This window comes from Peromyscus californicus, unplaced genomic scaffold (assembly GCF_007827085.1).
Source record: "Peromyscus californicus insignis strain IS unplaced genomic scaffold, ASM782708v3 Scaffold_11__1_contigs__length_118956290, whole genome shotgun sequence".
Taxonomy (NCBI): Eukaryota; Metazoa; Chordata; class Mammalia; order Rodentia; family Cricetidae; genus Peromyscus; species Peromyscus californicus.
The window spans coordinates 62,110,368-62,138,062 of record NW_026294402.1 but is presented as its reverse complement, the minus strand read 5'-3'; the positions used below and the strand labels follow the sequence as shown (position 1 = coordinate 62,138,062).

Sequence of the window (27,695 nt, the reverse complement as noted above, 5' to 3'; positions counted from 1 at the left end):
CACTGTACTGCTCAAGTTAGCCTTAAACGTGAGGGCCTCCTGCCTTGGCCTCCTGAGTGCCGGGATCATAGACATGCGTCACCCTGCCCAGCCCTGTCTTCTGATTTCTTAGGGTTATTCTTAACAGATCAAGTGATTCTTAAGAATGAACAACGTTTCGTGCTACCGAAGACATTTTTAATTCCCCTCTCAGGCACAGCACACCCACGATGCCATCACGGAGGCTGCACAGCTGATGAAGGAAGCTGTGGATGACATTATGGTGACACTGAATGAAGCTGCCAGTGAAGTGGGACTGGTGGGTGGCATGGTGGATGCCATCGCAGAGGCCATGAGCAAGGTAGGCTTAAGCTAGCTCCTAGAACCCCTCCAACCACATCTCCATCTCTCTCACATACCGTCTCTACATGGTCTTCTCTGGGAAACTGATTGTCAGTCAAGGCGGAGACCAGCAAGCCTTCTTTTCCTGAAGGGTGTAGCTAATGATCAGATGGCCAGTCATGTATCCGTATCATTCTTTCTTCATTATTAATTCACCAGCTCTGTAAGCCACTGTGTAATTCTTCCCAGTTTATATGTGGTAAAGCAGATGTTGTGAAAGACTCATTGGTTTACTTGTTTGTAAAATAGAAATAATTACTTAGACCTGTGTCCTTGTCATAGTCCTGTGATGGGGAACAAACTCCAAGAGGAGTTAGAAAGTGATTTCCAAGTGTTAGCACTTGGAATGGCTACACTGGAATTTCTAAAATGCAGGATCCTGGACTCTACCCCTGACTTGCTCTGTTGCAGTCTCGATTAAGTGGAACCTAGGAATCTTTAATGGGACTTTCAAATATCTTATGCTGTTGCCATCTACTTAAATGCATAAACAATTAAATAGTATGTATGAAAGGCCTTGGTGAGCTCTCAGAGGCGACAGTTATGGGGACAACAGGAGTCGTTTTCTTACTCAGCAACCAATCAGTTGACATTGCTTCAGGCTGAAGCAGGTTTCAGCTCCATGGTTTCTATTTGTCCTGCCAGGCTTCTGTCTCTGGTCATGTCCTTTTGATAGTGTTGGGGTAAACAGTTGTTCATCAACATTTGATTGTCAGCCTGTGAGGGCAGGAGCAGCAGTGTTAGACAGTGTCTGTGTCGGGGAATGCCTGCTGTTGGGTTGTGAAAACATCCGTATAGTGTTTCAGGAGAATATGCAGTCTGAAATTGCTGATGCAGCGATAAAGGAGTGATTCCATGCAACGATCATTAGAGTCAGGGCTCCTCAACCTTCGGCACCATCTTCACACTAGTGAAGGAGCATGCATTGGACCGTGTCTCCCTTAGAAGACCTGAGGCTCTACTCTTTCAAAGTCTCTATCAGTGTCCACTGTGTGCTGCTTATGATTCAAATATGGATGGCTTGGCAGATAATAAGTAAATTTCCCATCCTCCTCAAGGCCGTTAAACGAGGCGCGGGAGATTTTGTTTGACTTTCAGAACACCAGAACTTTGAAAACAAACCACGTGTCCATCAGGAATGTTAAATAATGAAGTTCACAGTTTCTTAGTAGCAGTTAAAAGTCAAACGACCCTCTTTTTCTTTTTCTCAGTATTAATGTAAAAATAGGGAAATGTCCTATAAATCCCCAGAAAGTGAAAGGCGGTCCCTGAAGTCTTTCTTTGACAGCTCATGAGCCTCACTTACTGTGAGATTTCCTCAACTGCCTGTCCAGGTCCCACCCTGAAGTCAAGACGCTCCATCCAACAGATCTTGCCTCACTCCCACCCCTCTCCATGCCTGTTCCCCTTTGCTGATGCTGTCCTTACGATAGTTGGTCCCCCTGTGTTGATTTTCACACCCTCTGTTGCCGATCCTGGAATATCATTTGGGTGCTATTCAACATCAAGATGATGAAGGTGTTGATAGTGGTGAAGCGGGTAGCCTTTTCCTTCACTGGAGTCTTTGGCTTTTCCTCCCCCTCCTTCTCCATCTTCATAGTCATCCTTTCTTCCTTTTCCTAATTGCTGGTGCGCTTAGAGGCAGGCGAGCAGCAGGTTGTTCTTGGTTGCTCCAGTTCTCTGTCGTTGACTTAGACCATCACTAGGCATTCCCCAGCACAGATATCGGTGGTATGGGAGTCCTTGGTGATGTATATTCTGCCTTCTCTCCCCCCTCATCTTCCAGCACTCTGTATTCTCCTGGAAGCATCATCAGACTCATCAGCGTGTGCTTGAATGCTTTCCCTCTTCCTGACATTCCTTCCCTCCCGTTTAAGGCAGCCTCCTCTGGAAATCACTATTCCTCTGAAATACTGGCCACTCCTGTAAGATAGAACCAGGACCCCATCTTGCCTATGTCCTCTGGATGTCTTACTTATACCTCCATTGAAATTCTGATTATAGAAGTTGGGGTTGAGTTTGAATCAAAACACCTCTGAAGGCCTCTCTATTTTTCCTAAGTTTCTAATTTTTACAAGTACAGTCTCCGCTTGACCAGGCTTCTTATGACTCCTGGGCTCTTCTCTTCTCCACAGCTGGATGAAGGCACACCTCCAGAACCAAAGGGAACATTTGTTGACTACCAGACAACCGTGGTTAAATACTCCAAAGCTATTGCCGTCACGGCTCAGGAAATGGTAAGGAAAAAAGGAGCCGCCCCACCCACTGAGGGTTGCCCTTTTGTCTGCCGCCATCCGAGTCTTCAAATCTGGGATCTGTGTTGGAGAGAGTGGCCAGCCCACGATGCCAGTTCCTCCCGGATGCCAGCTCCTACCTCCTTTCTCTAGTCCCTCTGGCTGCTTGTGGTCTAGAAGCCCCAGAGACTTGGGCATGAGGACAGGGAACAGAGGCAGAAGAGAACATTCGAGAAGGCAGGAAATAAGAAAGAAGGTGACATTAAGGAGGAATGAGTCTTACTCATCTCTGAAAGGACTCAGGGTGTTTTTTAATAGATTTAAATTCTAGGATAAGAAAAGATATTTGGGAGTGAAATAGTAAAAAGATGAAGCTCTCTGACCAAATCAAATAATCACTTGGGCAGTTAGTCTTCTAGGCAGAATTAACATGGTTTATTTTTTTCTTAATTCCCGACAGCAGAAGCTGTATCACTCTTGAACGTAATATTTTTTTTTTTTCACTGAAACATAATGCAAAAACACTGTTCCAGATGAATCTTCGTAAACGGCATTGGGAAGCAGTGTGTGCTCTCTCGACGTTATAGAGTTACATGAAGGATGACAAATGAGATCTTCAGAGAGTTAATACATAGAACGTGTGCCTCTCCACTCGGAGTCCCAAATGCTGTAGATTAGGGAGGATTGCCGCATAAGCCTGAGCTGGGGATTGAAGTGGCCCAGCTGGAGTGGCCGAGGCACCGCTCCCGCTGACTCTGTCATGTAATTGTGTGTCCACTAGAGGTTGAGCTTGGCTCACGAAGGCCTCCCTGCCTGCTCTCCTCATGCATGGGAACTCTGTACCAGGCCTACTGTTGAAATGAGTGTGGCCTGAGGAAGGCGGAAGAAGTTAGAATCACTTCTGAGTGTCCTGGCAAGCTGGAGCTACCCCAGGACCATCCTTTCAGGGGAGGACAGGGAACAGTGTGGCAGTGGGAGGAGGCATTTTTGAGTGGCATCATAAAGTTTCTAGAGGGTCTTCTGGACCAGACTTTGAGCCAGGCTGTGTCGCGCCTTGGCACCTCGATTCCCAGCAAGCCCAGCCTCCAGTACATGGCCATCCTGAGGTAGCTAGCCTGGCACTTTAGGTGGGAGCTAGGCACTCCTCACCTGGTAGGTGAAGAATCTTTGTATTCCTGTTGAGAGGGCACAAATGGTACCACTCAAGATACAACTTCATTCTCTTGGGATCCAGGTTGTGTTCCTTGGAACCCACTTTTGGATGAGGGCTGTGACATTATGTCTTAAAACATCCCTTAGATGGAATGGATATTCCCACCTCGGTAGATATAGAATCATTTAAAGAGGCTTTTGAAAAGTCCTTTAAGCCGGGCGGTGGTGGCGCACGCCTTTAATCCCAGCACTCGGGAGGCAGAGCCAGGTGGATCTCTGTGAGTTCGAGACCAGCCTAGGCTACCAAGCGAGTCCCAGGAAAGGCGCAAAGCTACACAGAGAAACCCTGTCTCGAAAAACGAAAAAAAAAAAAAAAAAAAAAAAAAAGTCCTTTAAGCTGGGCATAGTTCAAGCCCTCAGCAGGTAGAAGCAGGGGGATTAGGAGTTCAAAGCCATCCTTAGCTACAAACTGAGTTCGAGGACAGCTTGAGCTACATGAGACCTTGTCTCAAACACAAATGGAATAGCCCTTTAAAATCAAGGTGTTTAAAGGGCATAGAGAATGTCACCAGCAAGGTGGTTCAGTAGGTAAAGACGCTTGTAACCAAGGCTGATGACCTTCGTCCAGTCCCTGGAACCCACACAGAGAAAAGAACCAACTCCTGTGAGTTGTCCTCCGACCTCCACACATGCATTGGAGTACACACACACAACTACAAATAAAAATAAAATATTTTTAAAAGAGTGGAGATAAGAAATCTAGGGCAGGAGTGAAGTCCCTAGAAAAGAGACAAAGGATGTCTTTTAGGTGACCTGCAAAAAGCGGATGCAGAGACTGGGTAGCATTAAACATCTGCATGCTGTGCTGAGGTGCGGAGAGATGGGGTGTGTGGACCACCACGTTTCTGGCAGCACCTTGTCATGCTTTGTACCATTCAGCCCAAGACCTGATTCCCTTCACTCATTCTCTGATGTTGGCTTCTCCCCTGAGTCTCATTCAGTACTTTGTAGCAGCCCTGTCCTCAGATCCTCTCTTGCCTGGATCCCCAGTAGAAACCTGGAGCAGGGTACACCATTCACAAGCCTTATTCCCCAAAGTTCCTTGTGAGAATTCCTCTGGTGACCCCCAAAAGGACAAGCTCCCTGAGATTGGCCCCCGAGGACCCGGCTCCACGCTGCACGGCCTGAACGCTGAGCATGTGCCCATCTGGCCTGTGCTGCAGGGTAGTCACAGCTCGGGCCTGTCACGTGCAATGCAGCATGGCCTTTGCTTGAATCGCCCTCCCCAGTGTCCAGCCCTCATGGCAAGGCCTGGCCTTCACCTTCCCCAGGGGCTAAAAGTGAATGAAACCCTGTGCCTTCCCGGGGTATTAACACGTGGTTCTGACGCTTTTCTTTGTGTATGTGTGTATGTATTTGTGTCTTGCTTGTTTTCTTTTTCCAGATGACTAAGTCGGTTACTAACCCGGAGGAGCTGGGAGGCCTGGCTTCACAAATGACCAGTGACTATGGGCACCTGGCTCTCCAGGGCCAGATGGCAGCAGCCACCGCCGAACCAGAGGAGGTCTGCCACCTTAAGGCCCCTATCTTAAGAAGCAAATGCATGGTGCCCATTCCTGGGGATGGGAGAGGGGAGAACCCTGTAGTCTAGTTCTACAAGACCCCATCACAGCAGCCAGGAGCAGGCTTCACTCCCACTACTGTGCAACTGATGTCCCAGATTCACTCAGATAGCCCCTCACTGTGCCCAAAACATGGACCCTTGCTGAGGCCAGCTGACCAAAAGCTTGGGCCCCCTGGAGAGGGCTCTCAGACGGAAGAGTTCTGTTTACAACGCTCTGCCAGCTTCCTTCACCCTCTTAAAATGCCCAAAGCTGGGACTGCCCTTCCTGCTTCCTGCCCAACCCCCCAGCACATCCCACCAATCATGCTTATGGTTACCAAGTTTCCCCAAAATATTAGATCCACACGTGGGCTTTCATATCGCCTGTCTTGAGGAAAGCCTGCTTGCAGTAGCACAAAGTCCAGCCTGGAGGTGCCTGGCTTTCTAGAAACTGGCCTAGATCCCACCCACCATGACACCTCCATTGTGCTCTTCAGAACCCACCTGCCTTCCTTATCCCTTTCCATGGAGGCTCGTGTAGACATGGCCTCAGCAAGTCTGTACTCGTAAGAGTCTTGGAGCAGCAAGTTTGGCCACTGTCAGAGAGCAATCGTCTCTGGAAGCTGTGAGAAATAGAGGGGCTGGTGGCAGCAGTCTTAGTGTGTGCACCTACAAGAGTGTCTATAGAGAGCCCAAGAAACCATATGGCTCCTTAGAGGAAGTTCAGTCTGGGATACAGAATGACGGAGGGACTACGGGAACACGGGAAGATGCAGGTAACAAATTCTGTGAAAAGCAAGCCGCTTGTTGAATGTAAATCCTGTTCAGTATTTTCCTAAACCTTTGGGGCTGTGGAAGCCACAGGTTTGTAACTGGTCTGCCCATTTCCCTGAAATGACAGACAGGGTTCCCACCTACCCAGTGCTGCTGAGGCTGCTGGGAAAAGTCAGGACCAAGTGTGTCTAACAAAGGCTTTTAGAAACAACTGTAGCAACACAGACCCAAAACATCACATTCTAACATGTGTCGTAACAATGCATGTGAACAGACATAGCATATATATGTACTAAGGTACATATATATCCAGCATGGAGTTCCTTCGGTTTCTAACCATGCCCCTGTCTTCAGATTGCAGAGCACTCAGTTAGCCTCCGCACAAATAATTGCATTTGTAATAATTATGTCAAGTCACCAAGAAAAATACCGAATCTTGATTCCTTTTACACAGCTCCCCCTCCTCTTCCTCTTCCTTCTCCTCCTCCTCCTCCTCCTTCTCTTTCTTTTTTAATAGTCTCCCTGTTTTAGTAAGACTAGACTATAATTCTAGTCTGTAATTTATCTAGACATATAATTCATTTGATCAACATGTAATTTTGAATTTCATAAACAAGAAGAAGAGAACTTGTGTTGCAGTCAGGGCACATTAGTACAAAGGAAAGAATTGTTTTGCTTTGGGAGGGGATTAAAAACAGATACCATGATTGCCAGGGAGGTTTGGACCCCTCGCCATAGAAAGCTTTGTACATGTGATCCACTCTCATCTGTCTGGATTTGGAACACCGGCCTGCCCTTTCCATAACGGAGTTCTCCTGAGCTGCCCACGCCAGTGCAGGAAGCAAGCAGAGCCTTGCTACAACACAGAATCCACAGCAGCATCCAGGCAGCGAGGAAAAGAATGCATCACTAACCTCACAGCACATCACTTTGCTGGGTGCTGGGTTTTAACCTCTGACATTGTCAGTAAGGTTTTCTGTTTTCAGTGGGGCATCTTGAGATGTATTTTACAGTCCAGGCACAAGAACAGTGTGACCCAGAGCCAAAAATGGCAGCGAGAATATAAGGTTACTTGTGGCTTGTGCAGGAAAGTTCTCTGTGTACATTTGCCAGACAGATGCTTGGGGGAAAACTGAGAGGGTTAGGAGGTCCCTAAAGAAATGTAGGGTTTTTTTTTTTAAGCATACCAAAATTGTGAAAGTTATTTGTATACCCGAGAGGGCCCCATACCCCAGCATGTGAAAATATTTACATCTAGGGCAAGCGGGAAGCCTTTCCTGCAGAGTCTGCGGCATGCCCTGCCGAGTCCGAATTCTGGTCTTTTCCACAATGTGACAATTACAGGAAAAGCCGGACCTCAGTCCTCAAACATCAAACAGGACCTTTCTCTGTTTATTTTTCCATGGAAAGCTCAAGGCTTTGTTACTAGCGCTGTGGAAAGTCTTCAGAAATGTGAAAACCCCTCTGACAGCTTTGCAACTTAAGATTCGGTCCTCCCTGAATACAGAGAACAGAGAGGGCAGGGAGATGGCTCAGTCATCTGCAAGCATGAGGCCCTGAGTTCAGATCCCCAGCACCCCTGTGAAAAGCTGGTCCTAGCTGCACATGCCTCTAATCTTAGTGCTGGGAAGTTAGAGGCGTAGTGCCAAGGCTCACTGGTCAGCAAGTCTTAGTCAAATCATAGAGTTCCAAGTCCAGCAAGAGACCCTGTCTCAAAGAATAGGTTGAGAGAATTGAGGAAGATACCTGACATTGACCTGTGGCCTCTACATGTGCATACATGGGGCCATGCACCCGCATACACATACAGAGAGCAGAGGGGCTGAAAATGGGGAGGAGGGAAGGGAGGATGGAGAGAGGGAGGGAGGGAGGGATTGAGATCCTAGGAGCTACAGCTCCTAAATATAAGTCCTGGGGAAAAGATTTAGTGACTGTAGCTCTGTCTCTGGAGAAAATCACCTCACCACTTTGTAAGCCAGGGAAAGGATTTGTAAAGTGGCTGGCCAGGAAACATGCCTGCACCCCAGGTGGGATGGATGTACACTCTAGCATTTAAAAAAAAAAAATTCCACCTAAAACTTGCTATATGGTGGGGAGAAAGTGATGCCTGGTTCTGTTCACGCTGTTTCTCCTGTTACCTTTTCTAAGTTGATCCCACAAGTTCCGAAGCCACCCTTGTCTAACTCTCCAGGCAAGCAATTCTGGACCTAGTTGCTTTTAAAGTCTGCGGAAAGTCATCTCATTCTGTTTTGTCTTGAGCAGTAAAGGGAGAATGACCCGTTTTTCCTAGACAACTCTTCGCCATCCCCATTGTAATCAGATCTAGACTCTACCGAGGCGGGGCTTTTTTTTTTTTTTTTTTTTCCAATTTCCTTTAAAGCACAAAAGCAGATGGTTTTTCTCCACAATATTTTTCTTTGAGCAAGAAGGGAATTGAGGGTTTTTCTTGAGGCTCAAGTAATGCTTTCCTAACGTTGCCAGTTAAAAACCCCAAGCTGTGTGTCTTTGAGCAGCATTCCTTTATACTAAACACTGGTCGTACATTCAATCCACCCTGTGGGTCTTGCAAAGTTGGGCCAGACTTGCTGAGAAATTTAATGTTGCTTTGGGAACTGGGCAATTCTTAGTGCTTATCAGTTGAAACACAATCTTAAAAAGTGTGTTCCCTTTCTAGGAAGCTCCTCCAGCCATAAAAATTTCCAGTGAAATTGCCAGTAGACTGTGTTGATTCTGTGGTCCTCTTGTATTTACGCAGTCCACCATCTCACAGTAACCTGGAAAGCAGTGAGAGTGAGGAGTGCCAAGGCCAGGTGCCGTGGTGGGTCCTGTGCGTTTAACTTCAACGAAGTGTGTGAGCCTAGCCTCATCTGCTCTCCATTTCAGAGATAACTAAACTGAAGCTCAGAGAGTTTAACAAAATTCTGTTCTTATTAAAACCACTCTTAAAAACTTAGAGGGTTTTTAACTTTTTATTTTAAAATTCTCTGGGTGCTGTTTCCACGGTTCCCTTCTCCCCTGGTGTCACCTGCAGTCCCCTGTCATTGGGGATCTGTGGTCATCCTTCATGTAAGAGCTCCCACCTTTAATTTACTGCAGACCCTTGGATACACGGTGTTAAACTTCGTGGAAGCTTTTAAAGATGAAGTTGACTTTGAAACTAATGTCACATCCCCTGGCTTCACCTTGACGTCATGTGTAAACTGCCAACATATCTTGAAAATAGATCTGTCTGATTATCTCAGCACTTGGGCGGCTGGAGCACAGGAATCCAGAGTTCCCGGACAGCCTGGGCCACATGGCTTGACTCTTATCTTAGACAATGAATATTTGAATGGCATCCCCACTGTCAGCACACACCTTTCCCCCGCTCGGTGGTATGTCGTGGCTGCATCAGTCCAGACATGTATAGAGCTGGCATGCCGTGGACTCCCAGGCTACCTTTCCTACTGTATATTCCAGAGAGGGTCAGCAGGACAGCCTGAATTGTGGAGAGCCTCTGCAGGGCCCGGTGCTCACACTAGAAGACACCTGGAAAGCAGACGCGCACCCTTCTGCATCTGATGAACTTTATGCTAAGTGGCTTTCAAAGTCCTGTGGCCCTTTCCCTCCCCAAAGCAGTCAGTAGTTCCAAAGTAGGAAAGCAAGCATTACAGTCCTTCCCACTCTTCAGAGTCACTCTGCCCTAACCTGTGACTAATGAGATAAAAGCAGGAGATGGTGTCCCCTGGGCTGGAATCTCCCCAGAATTATTTACAGTACCTGAGACCTTTTGGTAAGCATTCTTGATAGATGCCCTGGCTTGTAGCTATTGTTGATTCTTGACACTAACACTGACTCATGCTTGAAGTTTTTGCTCTTCTTTTTAGTTGCTTACCTGGCCTGGAAGGCAGTTCGTTTGTGGCTGTATTTATCAAACTCAAAGTGAAAACTGATACAGAACAGAACCAGAGGAATGCATGCTTTGGGAAGGTGGAGGGGGAATTTAGTACTGCTTGAAGGAGACAGCTAGCAGCTTGGCTATAGTGAAGTTTATTAGGCTTCTCTTAGGCAAACTATTACCCTCTTCTAATTGTGTAGTCCAACATCCTTAATAAAATGCATGCCCAGACTGGGGCTGTAGCTCTGTTGGTACAGTGCTAATCTAACGTGTATGAGGCCCTGGGTTCTACCCCAGCACCACAAAGACTGCATTTGGTATAGCACATGTCTATAGTCCCAGCACTTGAGATGTGGAGGCAGGAGGATCAGAAGTTCAAACTTATTCTCAGTTCCAGTCAGTTCCAGGCTAACCTGGATTATAAGAGATCCTGCCTTAATTTATTTTAATCAAGCAAATAAATAAAGTAGAAATGTATGTCTGCTGAGCCTTTAGAGATAAAAGGGAAAGTCAAACCCAACTCAGGACACAGGAAGCCTGGGTTCTATGTGATTGCTTTCGCCATGAATACAGCTCAGGAAGGGATGTTCTGTTTGGTAAATATACCAGTTTTATGAAAATCTGACCCTTTAATTACGCTTAATGACAAAGGTGTACTTTGAACTCATGAAATATATAGAAAAAGCCTTGGTGTACTCAAAATGCTTGTTAAATGAATAACACAGTTATCCCACAGAGTTCAAGCTGAGGAACATCTATTCCTCAGGTATATTCTCTCAGGTAGCTTGGGATCCAGATAAGCTAGACCCTCAGAAAAGATAAACACACACCAGGAAGACATTATACTATCCCCATGAGCTCCAGGCTTGCTTAATGGAGGCCGTGGGCATTTTTACAGTCGTTTCACAGGAAGGTAAATCAACTAAGTTCCGTATTTCACTAGAGAGCGGTTCCAAATAGAATGGAATTTTCCTAGCCAGGCTCCCAGAGGGCACACGAGAAATTTTCCACCTAGGGCAGGCCTTGATGGCAGGGTCCCTCACACTCCTTCCCCCTTCTGGCTTTGCCTCTGTAGATCGGATTCCAGATTCGCACACGTGTGCAGGACCTGGGTCATGGCTGTATCTTCCTGGTGCAGAAGGCGGGGGCCCTCCAGGTGTGCCCCACAGACAGCTACACCAAGAGGGAGCTGATCGAGTGTGCCCGTTCCGTCACTGAGAAGGTAAGGGGTCCCCTCTGGGTAAGATGGATATAGCCATTGTGCGGAGCACTGGCATTTAATGGGACCAGCTCTGGTGGGGACGAAACCAAAGTTCATCCAGCTAAGGCAGCTGTCTCCCTCACCACCCAGATCCTCCCCAGTGAAGGTGCTGTCACAGAACCTGAGAAGTTCAGGGCAAAACAGAGGCAGCCCTGGGAAAATCAGGAACTCCCTACAGATGGCCCTACCAAAATCAGCATGGGGAGCGAGCCAGGGGAAGGCTGATGGCACAGCCCAGCCCGTAACAGTTGGTCTCCCTTTCCAAAGAGTTTCTAAGTGCTAGAGCTAGGACAGAAAAACTGAAAGAGCTAGGTAGACTGGTGCAGCTGAAATCCCAGCACAGGGGAGGCTGAGGCCAGAGAGCCAGCCTGGGCTATATAGTGAGACCCTGTCTCCAGAGGCAAAAACACACAAACAAGACTGCAATCTGCTTGCTATGTGACCTCTTCATTTATATACCATGAAGCTGAATAGTCTCAGTGACTTTAGACAGTCACCTGATGTACCGTGTACCTGCCCTGGGCTCCTAAGCCTCAGGGCTGCTGTTCCGAAAGACGGTGGTCCGGGGTGCAGCGAGCCAGGCTTGAAGAGTTTATCCGTTACATCACCTGTCGAAGCCCCAGTTACCTCATCCATCAGATGAGCACACACATGTGTGATCTCTGACTCACAGAATCCAGGTGTATAAAAGTGCTGGGTACTGTGCAAGGTATGTAGTTAACATTTAACAAACCCTAGCCCCTAGCCTCTGTATGCTTTCCTCAAAAATCCTTTTTCTCCCATGACGTCTCCCTAGCTGACAAGGCTCCATTAGATCCACCCTTTGTGCCCAGTAGCTCTTTTATCCTCCGGGTGTGCCAGCCCCGGGCTTTGTTTCTGTATCAGAGTGCTTCTGTGGCAACTGTTGCAGCTGCGGCAGGCTGGAGCATCCATGCTCTGCAGTTCCTCTTCACTTCTGTGCGCATAGAGCTCCGTATTGTTCAGAAACTTGGCCACAAGGCTGGAGGACTGGGCAGAGGAAGTGCTCCATGGGAAGCTGCTTACAGAGGCTGCTCTGTCAGTCAGCCCTGGACCAGGCTGAGCCTCCATCTGGCAACCTCCCCCAGCCCACAGGACTGGCCAGCTACTGGGCGCTCCAGTAAGAATGAAATCTCTCAGCTGGAGGAAGGCACCTTCAAAGGCCTTGCCGCGTAGTTCCCCAGGCACCCAAGCTGCATGCAGAATCGTCCTGAGCTGGCTTTGGTCTTGCAGCCTCTCACAGCAGAGTGGCCCAACTTGGGACATGTAGAGAAGGACAGAGGTGCGGAGGTGGCCAGTTCCTAGCCACTAGCTTTTTGGCTATTTCTTGCTGCAGGTCACCCTACCTGTGTATCTTGTTGTTTCTGCATATCTTGGGGTGTAAGTAGGGTGTCTCCCATCCATGAGCCCGTTGTCTACCTTTGTGTCAGACCTAGTGGCTAGTAGATGCTCAGTAAATACCTATTTTTTGTACACTTCCACAGTGGGTGGGACTGTTTCTGGGCTCTTCTTTCATCCTGGTTGAGAATCTCTCTTACACACACACTCAAGACACCTCATAACCTCCAGGCCTTTGCCGCCCATCCTAAGAGTTCTTTCCAGAAACTGTTGACGTCATTCCCAGACCAGCTCTGTGTTGTTCTGACTCGTCTTTTCCTGGTGAGACCTAGTGACATTTAAGGAAGCGTCAGACAATGAGGAGGTGTCCTAGCTGCATTTGTTGCTGTGATAACGTACCCTGACAAAAAGCAACCTAGGGGAGAGAAGGGTGTATTTTAGCTCACAACTCCAGGTTACAATCCATTGGTGGGGTAATCACAGCAACAAGAACTTAGGACAGTTAGTCACATCGCATCCACAGTTAAGAACAGAGAGAATTGAATGCCTGCATGCTTCGTGCTCACCTCGCTTTCTCTACTCTTGATACAGTCCAGGGCCCCAAACCAGGAATGGTACCACCCACAGTGGGCTCACCTCAATTAACCCTGTTACGGAAAAATCCACAGCAGGAGTGTTGGCTCAGTGGTCAAGAGCACCAGTTACTCTTACAGAGGATCTGGATTTGATTCCCAGTTCCCACATGGTGGCTCACAACTATCTGTAACTCCAGTCCCAGGGGTTATGACATCCTCTTCTGGCCTCTTAGGGTACAAATAAAATATAATAAAATAGGAAGAAATCCCTCACAATAGGCCCACGAGCCAACCTGATCTCAAGATAGTCCCACATTGAGACTCTTCTCAGGTGAGTCTAGGTTGTAGCAAGTTGGCAATCAAAACCAACCATCCCAGGAGAAATAAACAGTTCTTTGTAGGCCTCTATTGGAGAAAATGGTCCCTGTGTCCATCCTGCCAAACTATACCCACAAGTCTCCTGAGACCTGATGGGCACAAGAAAGAACATCCCAAACTCCATGCCTCTAGTCATGCCTTGACTCCCCTGCTTGTTCAACATGCTTCAAGAAGTGAATTTGCCTTATAATCCCAGCACTGATGAGGCAGGGACAAGCAGAGCCCTGGGACTCACTAGCCAACAGCTCTAGCAGAATCTGTCAGCTTTCAATGAGATACTGTCCCGCCTCATCTGTCCCACCCTACCACCACCACCTGGGGGTAGAAAAAAAGTACAGTTTGGTGAGCAACTGAAGAGGACATCTAGGGTTTGATCCCTGCCCTCACCCCTACTCCCCCTCACCCACACATGGTGCATACATAAGTGCATTTACAAAGCATTTGCGTGCGTCAGCGTGGTCAAGAATAGCAGGTGTGTACAGGCAGAGATTAAAGAGCTTTCAGCTGCCCTGTGACAAACTGTTTCTAATCTATAGGACAGTGGGCGGCCCTGAGGACAGAATAGTGTACTTGGAATCCTTGGGCAGAACTGCCTCTCTGCAAAGAGACTAGAGAGGCATCCTAGGGGGGTCCTGGAGCTATATCTCACAGGATGAGCACATCAGTGCTGAGGGAAGAAAGCAAGACAGAGCACTCACCCTGAGCAGGAAGGCAGCTGTGTGGGGACCTTAGTAGCTGGCAGACTTGACAAATGGTGGTCCAGTGGACGCACGGTGTGATTGTGAACCTGTGGGGCAATCAGGCTGTGGTTGTAGAAAGTGTCTCTGGGAACAGGAAGGGATGAGAGTAGAAGCTGGCACCTGGGGTTTCTGATATGGAGTGGGCCAAGGTGAAGCCCTTAGCCAACTTGCTGGACCCTCCGGTCATTGCATAAGTACTTAGCAGTGGACAGTGGCATGCAGGAGTCCTACTCTGAAATCCACTCTGGAAAGTGGCCTGTCCTGAATGGCCAGGTGAATGATGAGTATTAACAGTAGTCATTCCTTCCAGACCTAACTGGAGGGGTGGAAATTGCCACCCACGTCTCAGGAGCCTAAACCTGATCCCTCAGTATGGTGTCAGAAACATCGTACTTGGTGACTTGACTTGGTGAGCACTGCCCTCCAGGAAATAGTAGCGACCTACAAACACCTCATTGGTTTGCACTTTGCACATGTTATGTTTTAATTAACCGTTTTACGTTCAAGGAAGCTGAGGCTTGGTGCATTGAAGTAGACTGCCTAAGGTCAGGTGGCCTGTGAATGGTGGAGCTGGTATTCAGACCCAGGCTCCTGGCTCTAAGCTCGGGCTGTTAACCTCTGTGCTGCAGCAGCTCTGAGAGAATTCAGTCTTTTCAATGGTGGCGCACTTTTTTAGTCTTACTTTCTCCATTCCCGGGCTCCCCTTTACATGACCTTTCTACTGTACAGGTGTCCTTGGTGCTGTCCGCTCTCCAGGCCGGGAACAAGGGGACCCAAGCCTGCATCACGGCTGCGACTGCTGTGTCTGGGATCATCGCCGACCTGGATACCACCATCATGTTCGCGACGGCAGGGACGCTGAATGCAGAGAATGGCGAGACCTTTGCAGATCACAGGTACTGGGGGAGACCCCGGCGGGCATACCTAAAACCGGCCATCACATTTGCTCACCCCGTCCTGCCCAGGACTCAGAAATGTCATTATCCACTTTGATATCAACAAGATTCCCAGTGGGGGATGTGAACCACAGGGTCAGGATAAACTCCATTGACAAGTTGGAAACTGCCTTCCCCAACAGAGGCCAGCTTTTCCATGTTTGCTCACCAGGGAGTTGCCCCTCTGACTGCCCACAGACCCAGCAGGACAGGAGAGGCAGGGGCAGGCATAGTTAGCAGTCACTTTCCAAAGCCTCCTGCCTCCTCGGAGCCTTCATTCAGCAGACCTGTGTCCGCGGCTCTGCGTATTTACTGCTGATGACCCCTAAACCCTTACCATGTGTCCAGCCTCTTTCTTGTCTCTCCAACCTGAGTGATGGAGTGAAGATTCTCTGTGCTCTGCTGTCTGTCTGGAGCCTGGCCCCGTGGGCTCCGATCCGCAAGCACAATGTACAAGCCATGCACCCTTGTGTGGCTGGGAAATACCTGAAGAGCTTGTGGGGCCATAGGAAGAAGCTGAGCTCCCACCTAGCTACAGTGCTGGGCTCTTCTCTGGAGTTGCGCTCCCAGTCTGGCTACATACTGCTTGAGGCTCCAGCCCCACATGCTTGGAAGACTCCCCTCCCCTCGAGACGGGGGTGGATCACTGGGGCCTCTCTTCCCAAAGCCCCTGTGAATTTCCTTCCTCTACAACAACTGCAAGTGAACAAGTTTTGTTGTGTTCTTCCCGTCTCTCTGACCTCCCTGCTTTCTCAGGGAGAACATTCTGAAGACAGCCAAGGCCTTGGTGGAAGACACGAAGCTGCTGGTGTCAGGGGCCGCCTCCACTCCAGACAAGCTGGCCCAGGCAGCTCAGTCCTCGGCAGCGACCATCACCCAGCTTGCCGAGGTGGTCAAGCTGGGGGCTGCCAGCCTGGGTTCCAATGACCCTGAGACCCAGGTATGGACGGGGCCTGGGGACTGCCTTTCTCTTTTTCCTATACACCCTGCATCGGGCTTCAGAACTGGGGGGGACCTGGGGGAGAGGTTAAGCAAGTAGCCTTTGAAGTAAACAATACGTGCTCATAGTTGTTTGGAGAAGCTGATAGGAAGCAGTTGACAGACACGTGGACTATGGTGACGGTTCAGGGGTTAAGACAAGCCTATGGATTTGGGAGGAACCTCGAAAAATAAGTCAGCCAGGCCTGGTGAACAATTGGTTGAAGAAGACAGTGTGAGGATAAAGGGAAGCGAAGAGTACCAAGTGTCCTGTGGTCAGGCTGGAGCAGTACACAGTTTCATGAAGCAAGAGAGCGAGTCATCCATGAGGGGAGAGCCATCCTGACTCGAGGAGGGGGAGTCCCAGTCTAAGGCATGTTGAATTACAAGTGTGAGACAAGCAGGTAGAACCAATGAGGGCATGAGCGTGCCCCTGTGCACAGGTGTGACTCGGGTATGGCTGCCTCTGGACAGTGTCTGCAGGCACAGGGCAGGGAAAGCATGGGATGAGAGAAGGGATGTCAGATTAACCCTGGAGAACTCCAACCTTCAGGCACTTGCTGAGAAAAAAAAAAAAAAAAACACCTGGAAAACTTCAAGAGAGGCCAGAGCTAGTGGGGGACAGCCAGAGGGGGGGTGTGACCTGCAAGAAAGGAATGTTTTCACCTATAGAGACACTGGGAGTCAAGACAGGTGAATGTCTGGGGACAGGCCATTGCTGACCCCAGCTGCTGGCATTGGGTATGGAGCACATGCAGCTTACTGCTGGAGAAGGCTGGCTCTGAAGCAGAGGCTGGGACTGGAAGCGTGGGAGGGCCCTCCACTCAGGAGGTGGCGATCTTGTTGAAGTGACCCACCTGAGCCTTCATGGCCTGTCCAGACCACAGTCACTGCAGCCTTTCATGTTTGAAGCCAGCACGCCCTGTATAGCAGCACCTGGCTCGTGCCAGATGTTCTGATGGTCTTGAACTGACAGCCAACCGGAGTCCTCAGTAGCACAGCTCACTCTCCTCTGCACGCGTCCCAGCAACAGAACAGTAAACACTTTCATGGCCGCCGCCGCCTGCTCTGGTTCAGCAGTCTAGTCTACTGGGCCCCACGCTAGAAAACTCTTGCCCTTCAGGCCAGGGGGAGAGCAGTGATGACTGAACTACTTAACTGGGGGCCACCAGCCTTTTCTGTGTACCCCGCCCCTTCCGTTTCCACAGTCCTCCAAGACAATGGAGCCCCGTGAGGGCCTTTCTTAGTTTTTTTTTTTTATCCCCCAGCCTGGTTTCTTCCACCAGCATTGGACTTCAGATAATGCTGTTTGCACAAGGCTTCTGCAGGAACCCGAGGTGGTGGTCCCACCCTGGGGGGAAGGAAGGAAGGAAGGAAGGAAAGGCTGGAATCCCTGTCCCTGGAGTTGGAAGTGCAATCCCCCCCACCCCCCCACCCCCCCCACCCCACCCCCGCGCACTCTTCTTACCCAGCTGATTTGGAGGAGAAAAAGTATGGATCTTTTCCACACAGAGAAATGAATTGAATTACTGTGGGAATTTTTTTTCCATGTGTTTAAAAACATTTTATCTCAACCAGTTGTATTAGGCACATAAAGTAGAGAATCACACAGTGAGTTTTTACAGACACCTTGAATCTTCAGTGGCTTCTAGTGTTTCCTCTGCCTTCCCCTTCTGAGCAACCTCTTTCTCAGCTCTTATTGGCATTTCCTGGGTGAGAGCCCTTGGCATGCCCAGTCTGCCTCTGCAGACCTTTAACTGCCATGCAGTGGTCCTTAGCTATAGGTGCCGTGGGGACAGCAGGTCTCTAGAGCTTATTCACCCGGCTCAGCTGGAGCTCTTCCCTGCCCCTCCCCTGTCCCCCGAACCCCATTCTGTTTGGCTTATGAGGATGATTGTTTTATGAGGGTGACTGCTTCTCCTTCTGTGACTGACTTCCTCCCTTGAAATGCACAACCCCCCAGGTCCGTGCATGTTGCATAGTGCAGAATTCCCTTTTTAAAAGCCAATTAATAATCCACCGTGTGGATCTGCATTTCCTTTCTCTAACTGTCTGTTGACAGGCATGTGGGTTTCACTCCCATCCTGACTGCTGTGGATGATGCGGCAGTGAACCCGGGAGTGCTGATTTCTCCTTAAATTCTTTTTTTTTTTTCTCTCTCTCTTTTGATTTTTCCAGACAGGGTTTCTCTGTGTAGTTTTGGAGCCTGTCCTGGATCTTGCTCTGTAGACCAGGCTGGCCTCAAACTCAGAGATCTGCCTGCCTCTGCCTCCCAAGTGCTGGGATTAAAGGCTTGTGCCACCACTACCTGGCTCACCTAAATTTTTTTTAATAAACCCCTAGGAAAAGGCTTACCAGAAGGTTCTATTTTTAATCTGGGAGTGGGGCAGCTACACCATTCTGCATTCCTGCCATAGTGTGTCAGAATTCTTATTTCTCCACCCCCTCACCAATACCTGTCCCCCTCACCTTGATAACAGCCTTCCTAACAGGTGGGAGGTGGTCTGAGTTTCTCTAAAAGTTATTGACATTGAGCATCTCTTCATAGATCCAATGGTTATTTATGTATCTTCTTTGGAGAAATGTCTGTTTGGGTACTTTTCCCATTTTTTAAAATAATTTTTTTTCTAGATATTGTTGTAGGGGTGCTAATAAAGGCCTCTCCTGTCCTGGTTACTGGACAGCTGACTAACACACAGAGGGGACATTTTTCTAAGCAGATTTTAAAATTAATTTTATTTAAGTAAATAAAAATAAACCAAATATCTGTTTTCAAGATATTTAGAAGGTTGAGGGTTTTTTGTTTTTTGTCTTGTTTTTTTTTAATTATGTGTGGGTGGGTGTGTCAGAATCTGGATATGTGTACATGAGTACAGGTACCCAAGGAGGCCAGAGGCATCCTGGCCCCTGGAACTGGAGTTAGAGGCAGTTATAAACTACTTCATGTGGGTTCTGGGGACAGAACTTGGGTCCTCCAGGAGAGCAGCAAGTGTTTTTAACTGCAGCAACGTCTAATGAGAACTCACTTAAAAAACTAATAAATCGGGGGGTCAGTGAGATGGCTCAGCAGATAAACCACCTGCTTCACAGGCTGGGCAACCTGAATTTGACTCCCGGAATCCACAGAAAGGTGGGAGAAGAAAACAACTCCATAATGTTGTACTCGGACTGCCATATGTACACGGTGGCATACACACTAATAATAATAAATAAAATTTTTAATAAATTATTTTTTTTTCAAATCTACTCAGGGGAAAAAAATGTTCCCTCTGCATGTCAGTCACCTGTGGAGTAAGCAGGATGGGGCCGTCCTTCCCGGATGCTGATGTTAGCAGCAGCCCTGGCTTGCTGTGCCTCTCTCCTGCTGCACCCCTTCGCTGTTACAGGCTCAGGAGAGAGCGTCAGGCCTTCGAAAGCCCGGCTGGCCCCAGCTGTGGGTACAGGAGGTTGGCTGGGGTCCCTCTGTCCTGTTGAGGCGACACCACAAAGGGTATGGAGGGTGGCAGGAGGCTGCAAAGTCACAGTTTTTCTTATGTCACGGCTGTCTGGAGTTCCGGAGTCTCCCAAAGGCTTTTATGTTTATTATCCTGGTTGGTCCTCACAGCAACTGGATGAAGTGGGCAAGGCTGACACTGCTAATTCTGCTGGTAGATGAGCCAACCCGGGAGTGTGAAGGTTAAGACTGGGGTGCCTAGCATCGTACTGACCAGAGTCCACATTCCAAACCCACCGCTCTTGGCTCTAGCGCCAATTCCTGTCAGTTCTCCCTTTGGCTGTGCTTCAGATTCCAACTCCGCATTCGAGACAGTACCATCTCCGGGATGGAGCAGGCCACCTCTGTCTTCCTTTGTTCCCTCAAGAGTCACTGAGTGCCAGCTGTGTGCCAGCACAAGTTCTGAGGATGAAACCAAATAGTGCCTGTTCTAACCTCATCAGGTCATGGGAGAAGATAAGACATGGACAAGTGAATGAATTATTAAATGGCGCCATGGACTACTACTTCTGTAGTATGAAGCACGGCCATCTGATAGCAGTTTGGTATTCGGGAGTTAGACCCATTGCTAGGGTGGTCAAGATAGGTCTTTTGGGACATTCATTCAAGCTGAACCCAGAGGATAGAAAGAGCCAGGTTCCAGGTAGAGGAGAACAGGAGTGAAGACCTTAGGCAGAGACGAGGTGAGACTTCCCGATAGGAAGAAAACCCACGTGTCCGAACACGTGGTGTGGGGCAGAGAATTGCAGGAACCAAAGCTAGAGAGGCAGGCAGAGTGTCATGGAGGCCTTACTGCGCTAGCATGAAGCTGACATTGTGTTGTCAGTGCTTTGGGGGGTAAGTGATGGTAGCTCGCTGATGGTATCTCTGCTCGAGCAGCCTTTATCCAGTCAGAAACAGGTTGTTGGCAGAATGGGGCAGCTGGGGGACTGTGTACTCAGAAACCAGCCTCAACATCAGCATCCATCTCCACTTTAGTTCTCAACCTCGGCCTTAACATGAGTCTCGGCAGCAGCCTTGGGAACCGCCTCTCTATTAGCTCTGTCATCATCATTAGCAACAGCAGCAGCAGCAGCAGCATGATTGGCCTCCTGAGCTCCAAGGGTGGCTTCCTGAGTGGTGGTGTCATGGTGCAGGACATAAAGCTACTTACTGATAAAGGGCGCCTCCTTCCCATGTCCTTGCGCCCTGGCAGAAGTCAGCACTGAGGGTCATCCTCTCTACTCACCAGCCTCCTGCTCTTTCAGGTGGTCCTGATAAATGCCATCAAAGACGTGGCCAAGGCCCTTTCTGATCTCATTGGTGCTACCAAGGGAGCTGCCAGCAAGCCAGCCGATGACCCCTCCATGTACCAGCTCAAAGGAGCCGCCAAGGTAGAGTGGGACTCCAGCTGGGGCTGAGCCTGCAGGGATATGAGGATGTGGGGACTCGTATGCCAAGCTGTTGGAAGGGTGAACATTTGATCGTCTTCCTCATAGGAAGGAAGGCGATTATCTTTTATGCCGTTTGCACGAAAGGGTCCGAAACTGCACCTCAGACAGCGTGCTCAGTGCTTTTCTCTTCCTGTGCAGGTGATGGTGACCAACGTCACCTCTCTTCTGAAGACAGTGAAGGCAGTGGAAGATGAGGCCACCCGGGGCACAAGGGCGCTCGAGGCTACCATCGAGTACATAAAGCAGGAACTCACGGTGAGTGCCCGGCCGCTGTCACAGGACTGGCACGTGAGCTCCTCTGCGATTTTCAATTTAAAGAGCTTTTACGCAGAACTCCTCGACTGGGGAGGCTTCCTCACCTGTCTTCTCAGGTGGCCTTTGTAGTTGCTTAGCTGCACGTCAGCGAGTGTGGCTAGGATCTGTGGGGAGTGTTTGTGAGACAAGATCTCACGTCGTCTAGGATGGCCTCAGACTTTGATGTAGCCAAGGATAACTTGAACTTCTGAGCCTCCTGCCTTTAATTACAGGTGTATACCACCATGCTTGGCTTTAGGAAGGTGCTGAGGACTGGATTCAGGGCCTGATGGGTGCCGGGCAAACACTCTACCGACTGATCTGTATCCCTAGCCAGGATGTAGCCCTACATCCATCCCTAGGATTGATATGTAGCACTTAGGACAGTCCAGGCTTTATTCCATCAAAATAACAGCATGACCCTGGAGCATTACCGAAGATTTCTGGCCAAGAGAAAAGTCAGAATGGCAGTTTGCGCAAGCCTTGTCTTTAGATTATGGGGACCAGAGATGCATTCTTTCTTGTCATGCTGCTGTTGGCCACAGCCCACATGTGGAATGGCAGCTTGAGGTTCGCTGTTAGGGGCCATCTGCAGTTCCGGTCTTGAAAAGTCGATAAAGGGCATCCCCAGAGCAAGCAAACTAGCAAGACTAACCGTATCAGTGAGCTCTGGGTTTGATTGAGAGACCCTGCCTCAATGATTACAATGGAAGAGTGGATGATGATGATTCCTGACATTAACCTCAGGCCTATACATACACATGTACATATGTGCCCACACACAGGCAAGAACGCGCATACACACAAACATGCACCCCCCCCCCACACACACACACAAGTGAAAAATGGAAAAAGAAAGAGGGAGGGAGGGAGGGAGGGAGGGAGGGAGGGAGGGAGGAAGGAAGGAAGGAAGGAAGGAAGGAAGGAAGGAAGGAAGGAAGGAAAGAAGGAAGGAAGATGAATGAATTCCCCCAGAGTGTTTTCCACAGGCCTATGCCATGAAGACCACAGTAGTTTGGCTCGCTCTCTGTAGACCCATCAGCCCACTGTAGTGCTCAGGTCCAGACAAGGGACTTACAGTCCTAAGTTACTTTCATTGTCACTGCCGTTTTTAAGGAGAGATGATGTTTGACTGGTTGTCACATGTCAAGAACGCTCTGTGGGTCCCCCATCTTACTCAGGGGAGTCTCCCATGACATTAAGTGGTTATTTAGGTCTGACAACAGGCCAGCCCCTGTTCTGCAGGGACAGATACACATGCAGCATACAGTCACAGGGCTAGTCCTTCATATTACAGAGAAAGGACCAGGTGTGTGTGGAGCAGAAGCAGCTTGCCTTGACTAACATGGATTCTTTGCAGCTTCTGTAAGTGTGTGTGTGTGTGTGTGTGTGTGTGTGTGTGTGTGTGTATGTTTAAATCATAGTCACTGACTTGAACATCTCTGCATAACCCTGCAGCTGTATTTGTAAAACAGAATTAGAGAACCAGATGCTTCACTTTCCCCAAACTCTTACCTATGCAAAGTGGGCAGGAGGTCATCCAAAGTGATGTCTTCATGTTAATCCTGCCCTCGAGTGCACACAGGACTGAGGAAGACAATATATATAGATATCAGGTGGTGGTGTTTGCAAACGGATGAGTTAGCACTTTAGAAACCTATGGCTCACCATACTGTTTCCATGAACATCAAATGTGACTGTAAGAGGCTTGCCCATCCTAGGATCTTGAAAGCAAGACCCACTCTACTGCCCTCAAATTAGGTTTCTAATTTCCTGTCATGTCACAGTCTCTTCCAATTGCTAGCTTGGTTCCCAGACACTAACTGCAGCCCAGGTGGAAAAGAGGAAGTTATTTTTGTCCTTTGCTTTTTGATTTTTTTTGCCTCTTCTGTTTCTGACTTCAAGGTATTCCAGTCAAAAGACATACCTGAGAAGACATCATCACCCGAAGAATCAATAAGAATGACGAAAGGCATCACCATGGCAACAGCCAAAGCCGTGGCAGCTGGGAATTCATGTAGACAGGAGGACGTGATTGCAACCGCCAATCTGAGCAGGAAGGCTGTCTCAGATATGTTGACAGCTTGCAAGGTAAAGGCTTGGGCATTGTTGTGGATGGATGGACAGATAGTTTTCTGTTGAGATTGATTCATTCAGTGTCCTGGAGAAGGCAGTAAGCTGGAATATGAGCAGGGAGCAGCTTCACACCTTAAACTTTATGATAGACAAACATATAGTATAGTTTATAGGTGGCATGGTAGCTCATAGCTCACCTATAATCCTAGTGCCTGGAGGAGGAGGCAGGAGAATTGTTGTGAGTTAGAAGCAGGTCTAGGCTACATAGCAAGACCCTGCCTCAAAAAAACAAACATTAGGGCCAGGAGAGATGAGGGCCCAGAGGTTAACAGCACTTGTTGCTTTTCTAGAGAACCCAGGTCCATTCCTAGTACCCATATGGCAGCTCAAAACCATCTGTAGCTCCGAGAAGATCAGCTGCCCTCTCCTGGCCTCCATAGGCACTGTATGCATGTGGTACACAGACATACATGCAGGCAGATCACCCATACACACTACCAAAAAAAGTATACGAATAATAAGATGATGGCGGCGATGCTGGACAGTTCCTTTGGGGGCAGTTGTATCCCTCACCCCCTTCCAGAAAAGGGGCTTCGTGCCATAAGGCAAATACAGAAAACCAAGTGCTGAATGGTGGGTCAAGAAAAACGTCTCTGGGATGGGGAGCAGACTCAAGGAACGAAGCGCTTGCTTTGCACCCGTGGAAGCCTGAGTTTCCTCACCAGAACTCACACAAGCAGTTTCTAAAGCCTAGAAAGCAAATGTACACTGACGTGATTTATCCACTTATTTTTAACTTTCTTTTTATTTAGTCTTTGTGTCTTTCACATCATGCATTTCAATCCCATTCATACCCTGTCCGTTCATATCCACCCTCTGCCTTTGTACCCTCCCCCCAAAATAAAATTTAAAAAAAAAATCTAAGAGAAAATTTCAAAAGAAGAAAAAGAAAAATCTCATCGTGGAAGCTGCAGTGTGACACAATGAGTCACACAGTTTACCCCTTTGTCCATTGTCTTCACTCGCAAGTGTTCATTGCAAAGAGTCATTGGTCTGGTGCAAGGTCTCTGGTTTCTGCTACACCATCGATACTGGGCCCTCACTGGGGCTCCTCTTGGATATCCTGTTGTTGCCCTGTGAACTGACATGATTTATAGATCTAATCATATATATTAGTTATTCATTGTTAAAGAGAAGCCCCTCACACTTAATTCCTCTGGCAGTTATGAAGTCCGTTTTGCCAAGGACATGTAGTGCTTCGGTGTCTGTGAGATTGAGCGGGGCAGGTGCTGGTATAGGTGCCGATCAGTGGCATGCTGCCTCAGCTGCTCGGGAGGTCTCCCACATGTGCAAGCACGGAACATCAGGAAGCACAGGAAATGGGGTCACAGAACCTACCAATGACAGTGCCACTGAAGTTTCTTGAACAATTGAGGTGGTTTCAGTGGACATTCAGCCCCATTGTGGGCGGTAGGGAAAGGGACTCCACCAACTAAGACAAGGTTCCAAAGTGGCTTGTAGGGAGCATGATGGCGGTGATGTACATGTCTCTGCCTCCGGACACAGAATCTGTACCTAAGAGGAGGTAGTCTCTGAGATAAGGTGATTTGAATGACTGTTTAAAACGCCTAGAGCATTGCAGTCATGCTATTTTTTAAGCCAGGTGACTGCTTGTAATCCCAGCGCTGGGAAGGCAGAGACAGGTAGATCCTTGGGGTTCCCTGGCGAAAGTGAGCCTAGGAATGGTGACACACACCTGTAACCCCAGCACTCAGGGGGCGGGGTTAGATGGATGGTGGAGAGCATCTGAAGAACGGTGCCCAAGGTTGTCCTTTGACCGCCACACACACAGTCTTTTCTTATTAATTATTTTTTCTGTGTATGGGTATGTGTGGCTGAATGTATGTCTGTGCACTACATATGTGCCTGGTGCCCGCTGAGGCCGGGAGTGGATGTTGAATCCCCTGGGAGTTAGACAGTTGTGAGCTGCCATGTGAGTACTGGGAATTGAACCCCTGTCCTGTGGAAGAGCAGCCAGTGCTCTTAACTGTTGAGCCGTCTCTCCAGCTCCAACACACGGGATTTTTTTTTTAAGCAGAAGATTTTTGAAGTTAACTAGTCAAAGAACCTAGTTGCTCTATTGGAGTATGGTTTCTGGGGCTGAGTGGGGAGCCAGGCAAACATAGAGGTGAGGCATGTCCCACACTGCCTGTTCTTAACAGACCAGCAGGATTGACCAGTCCCCAGGCGCCTTCACCCGAGTCTGTTTCTGTGTGCTCTGCTTCCACATCGTTTTGTTAGATTTAATTCTGTATTTCTTGTTAGAGTTGACATGAGGTAGCTACTCCTGTGTTGCTCTGATCATTCTGACTAATTCGCTTATGACTACAGATATTCTGTTAGCCATACTACCTTCCCCTATTATCAGATAGGCAGGTTGCCTACCGTGTTTATTATTGTGAGCTTTACTGTTTTGTTTTGGTTTTGAGATAGGGTCTCATATGCCCCAGGCTGGTCACTATGTAGCTAAAGATGACCTTGAACTTAAAATCCTCTTGCCTCTACACCCCGAGCTCTAGGCTTCCGGGTGTATGCCAGCACAGCTGGTTTATGTCCTATATGTTAGACAGGCACACCGCCGACTCCCCTACAACTTCACTCTAAGAAACATCTTCGTGCTTATTTGACTTATCTGCGCTTTGGATTATTTGCTTAGGAAGACTCCCAGAAGTGGAATTAGGGGATCAGATTGTATAACCTTTTCATTATGGCCAGATTGTGACTTGGCAGAACCTTCGGGAGAACAGAGCCACCACAGTTAGCAAGAATGTCCTTCCCCCACCTCTTCTCGGTAGCCTGCTCTGGTGAGACCACCGCATAGCAGCCCCATGGCCCGTGTCGCCCACAGCAGTGCGCAACTCTGTGACTCACATCTGGAGGCTCAGAGAGACGTGGAGATAATGAAATAGGAGAGTTTTAAGAGCATGGCTGTGGCCACCCTCCTCACCCATATCCCCTCCCCACCCCTGATCTCTCCTGCTAAGTTTTTTTGTTCTCAGGTTAGTCTAACTTGGCTGCTCAGTGACAGCTGCTCACCATGTTCCTCAAGGGAGGGTACACAGGTGTTACCACCCACGCTGCTCACCCCTGAAAGAGGGGATGGACTGTAAAACCAAGCTGGTCAGTCCCCCTTAAGCCTTGACCGTTTCCCCTGGGATTCTGTGTTCCTATAGATTTAACCTAAGGCCTCATGAGTGGTACACAGGCACTCTGCCACCAAGTTGTAGCCCCAACCCTCTTTTTACTTTTTATTTTGAATCAGAAACTCACTCACTTGCCCGGGCTGTGGCCTTGAACTCACTCTGTAGCCCAGGCAGGCCTTAAACTTGGGATCCTCAGCTTCCCCAAGTGGCTGAGATTGCAGGCTAGCCACATAGAGACTGGCTCTGCCCTGTGGTATGCCTCTGTCGTGACTATTGGTTTAGAGGGAGTTTTCTTTTATGCATATCTGTAAGCATCCCACCTTCTTTCCAGAGTGAAACTGTGAAGAATAATTAAGGGGATATGGTTTCCTTTTGTAGCAGATAAAAGATGGTGTGCCACACTTGCACTTATCCTGGCTTATCAATTCCGGGTGCCTTTTATCCGGCAGCCCTGCAAGTCAGAACGCCATCTGAAATGATTTGTCATGGATGACTGGAGGTGGCAGGTCACAGTACAAGGAAAAGTCTGCGACACTGTTACCCAGAGCTCCGGCTTGCTTATCTCTGTATTTGTATAATGTGAGATGAGTTATTTACAGAGCCTGAGGGTACCAGGGAGCTGCGAGCTGAAGGAACCTAAGACTTCTGGTCACAGAGATTGCCCTGTGACTGTCACTCGGGAGGTTGAGTGGGAACATGGGCTTCATTAGTCTGAGGACATAGAGTTGCCATAACAGTGCCTCTGCCGCTAGTGACAGGAAGCCAGGCAGAGCTGGTCTGTACTCTCCTGGAAGTCTTGACTGTGAATCTTCCTGGATGTTTTAATGCATGGCGAAGGGAGGGTGAGAAAGGGCAGAAGGTCCCAGACTCCGGTGTTTCTATCATGTGTCCCCAGGGAGCCAGCCTGTAGACTGTCAAAGGATCTGCTATAAATCCATGGGGATGGGAGGGA

At 48.6% G+C, this 27,695-nt stretch overlaps 1 protein-coding gene across 5 annotated transcripts in view; it reads left to right on the top strand.

Annotated features, from left to right (window-relative positions):
• Tln2 (talin 2) overlaps nt 1-27,695 on the top strand; it is a 426,813-nt gene that overhangs the window by 363,294 nt on the left and 35,824 nt on the right. For all 5 annotated transcript variants that reach the window (XM_052713268.1, XM_052713262.1, XM_052713236.1 and 2 more), the window contains 9 exons: nt 194-340; nt 2,517-2,618; nt 5,212-5,331; nt 11,097-11,243; nt 15,061-15,227; nt 16,023-16,206; nt 20,985-21,110; nt 21,309-21,425; nt 23,370-23,555. In XM_052713268.1, coding sequence (XP_052569228.1) covers nt 194-340; nt 2,517-2,618; nt 5,212-5,331; nt 11,097-11,243; nt 15,061-15,227; nt 16,023-16,206; nt 20,985-21,110; nt 21,309-21,425; nt 23,370-23,555 — 1,296 coding nt within the window. The remainder of the gene's footprint in view (nt 1-193; nt 341-2,516; nt 2,619-5,211; nt 5,332-11,096; nt 11,244-15,060; nt 15,228-16,022; nt 16,207-20,984; nt 21,111-21,308; nt 21,426-23,369; nt 23,556-27,695) is intronic.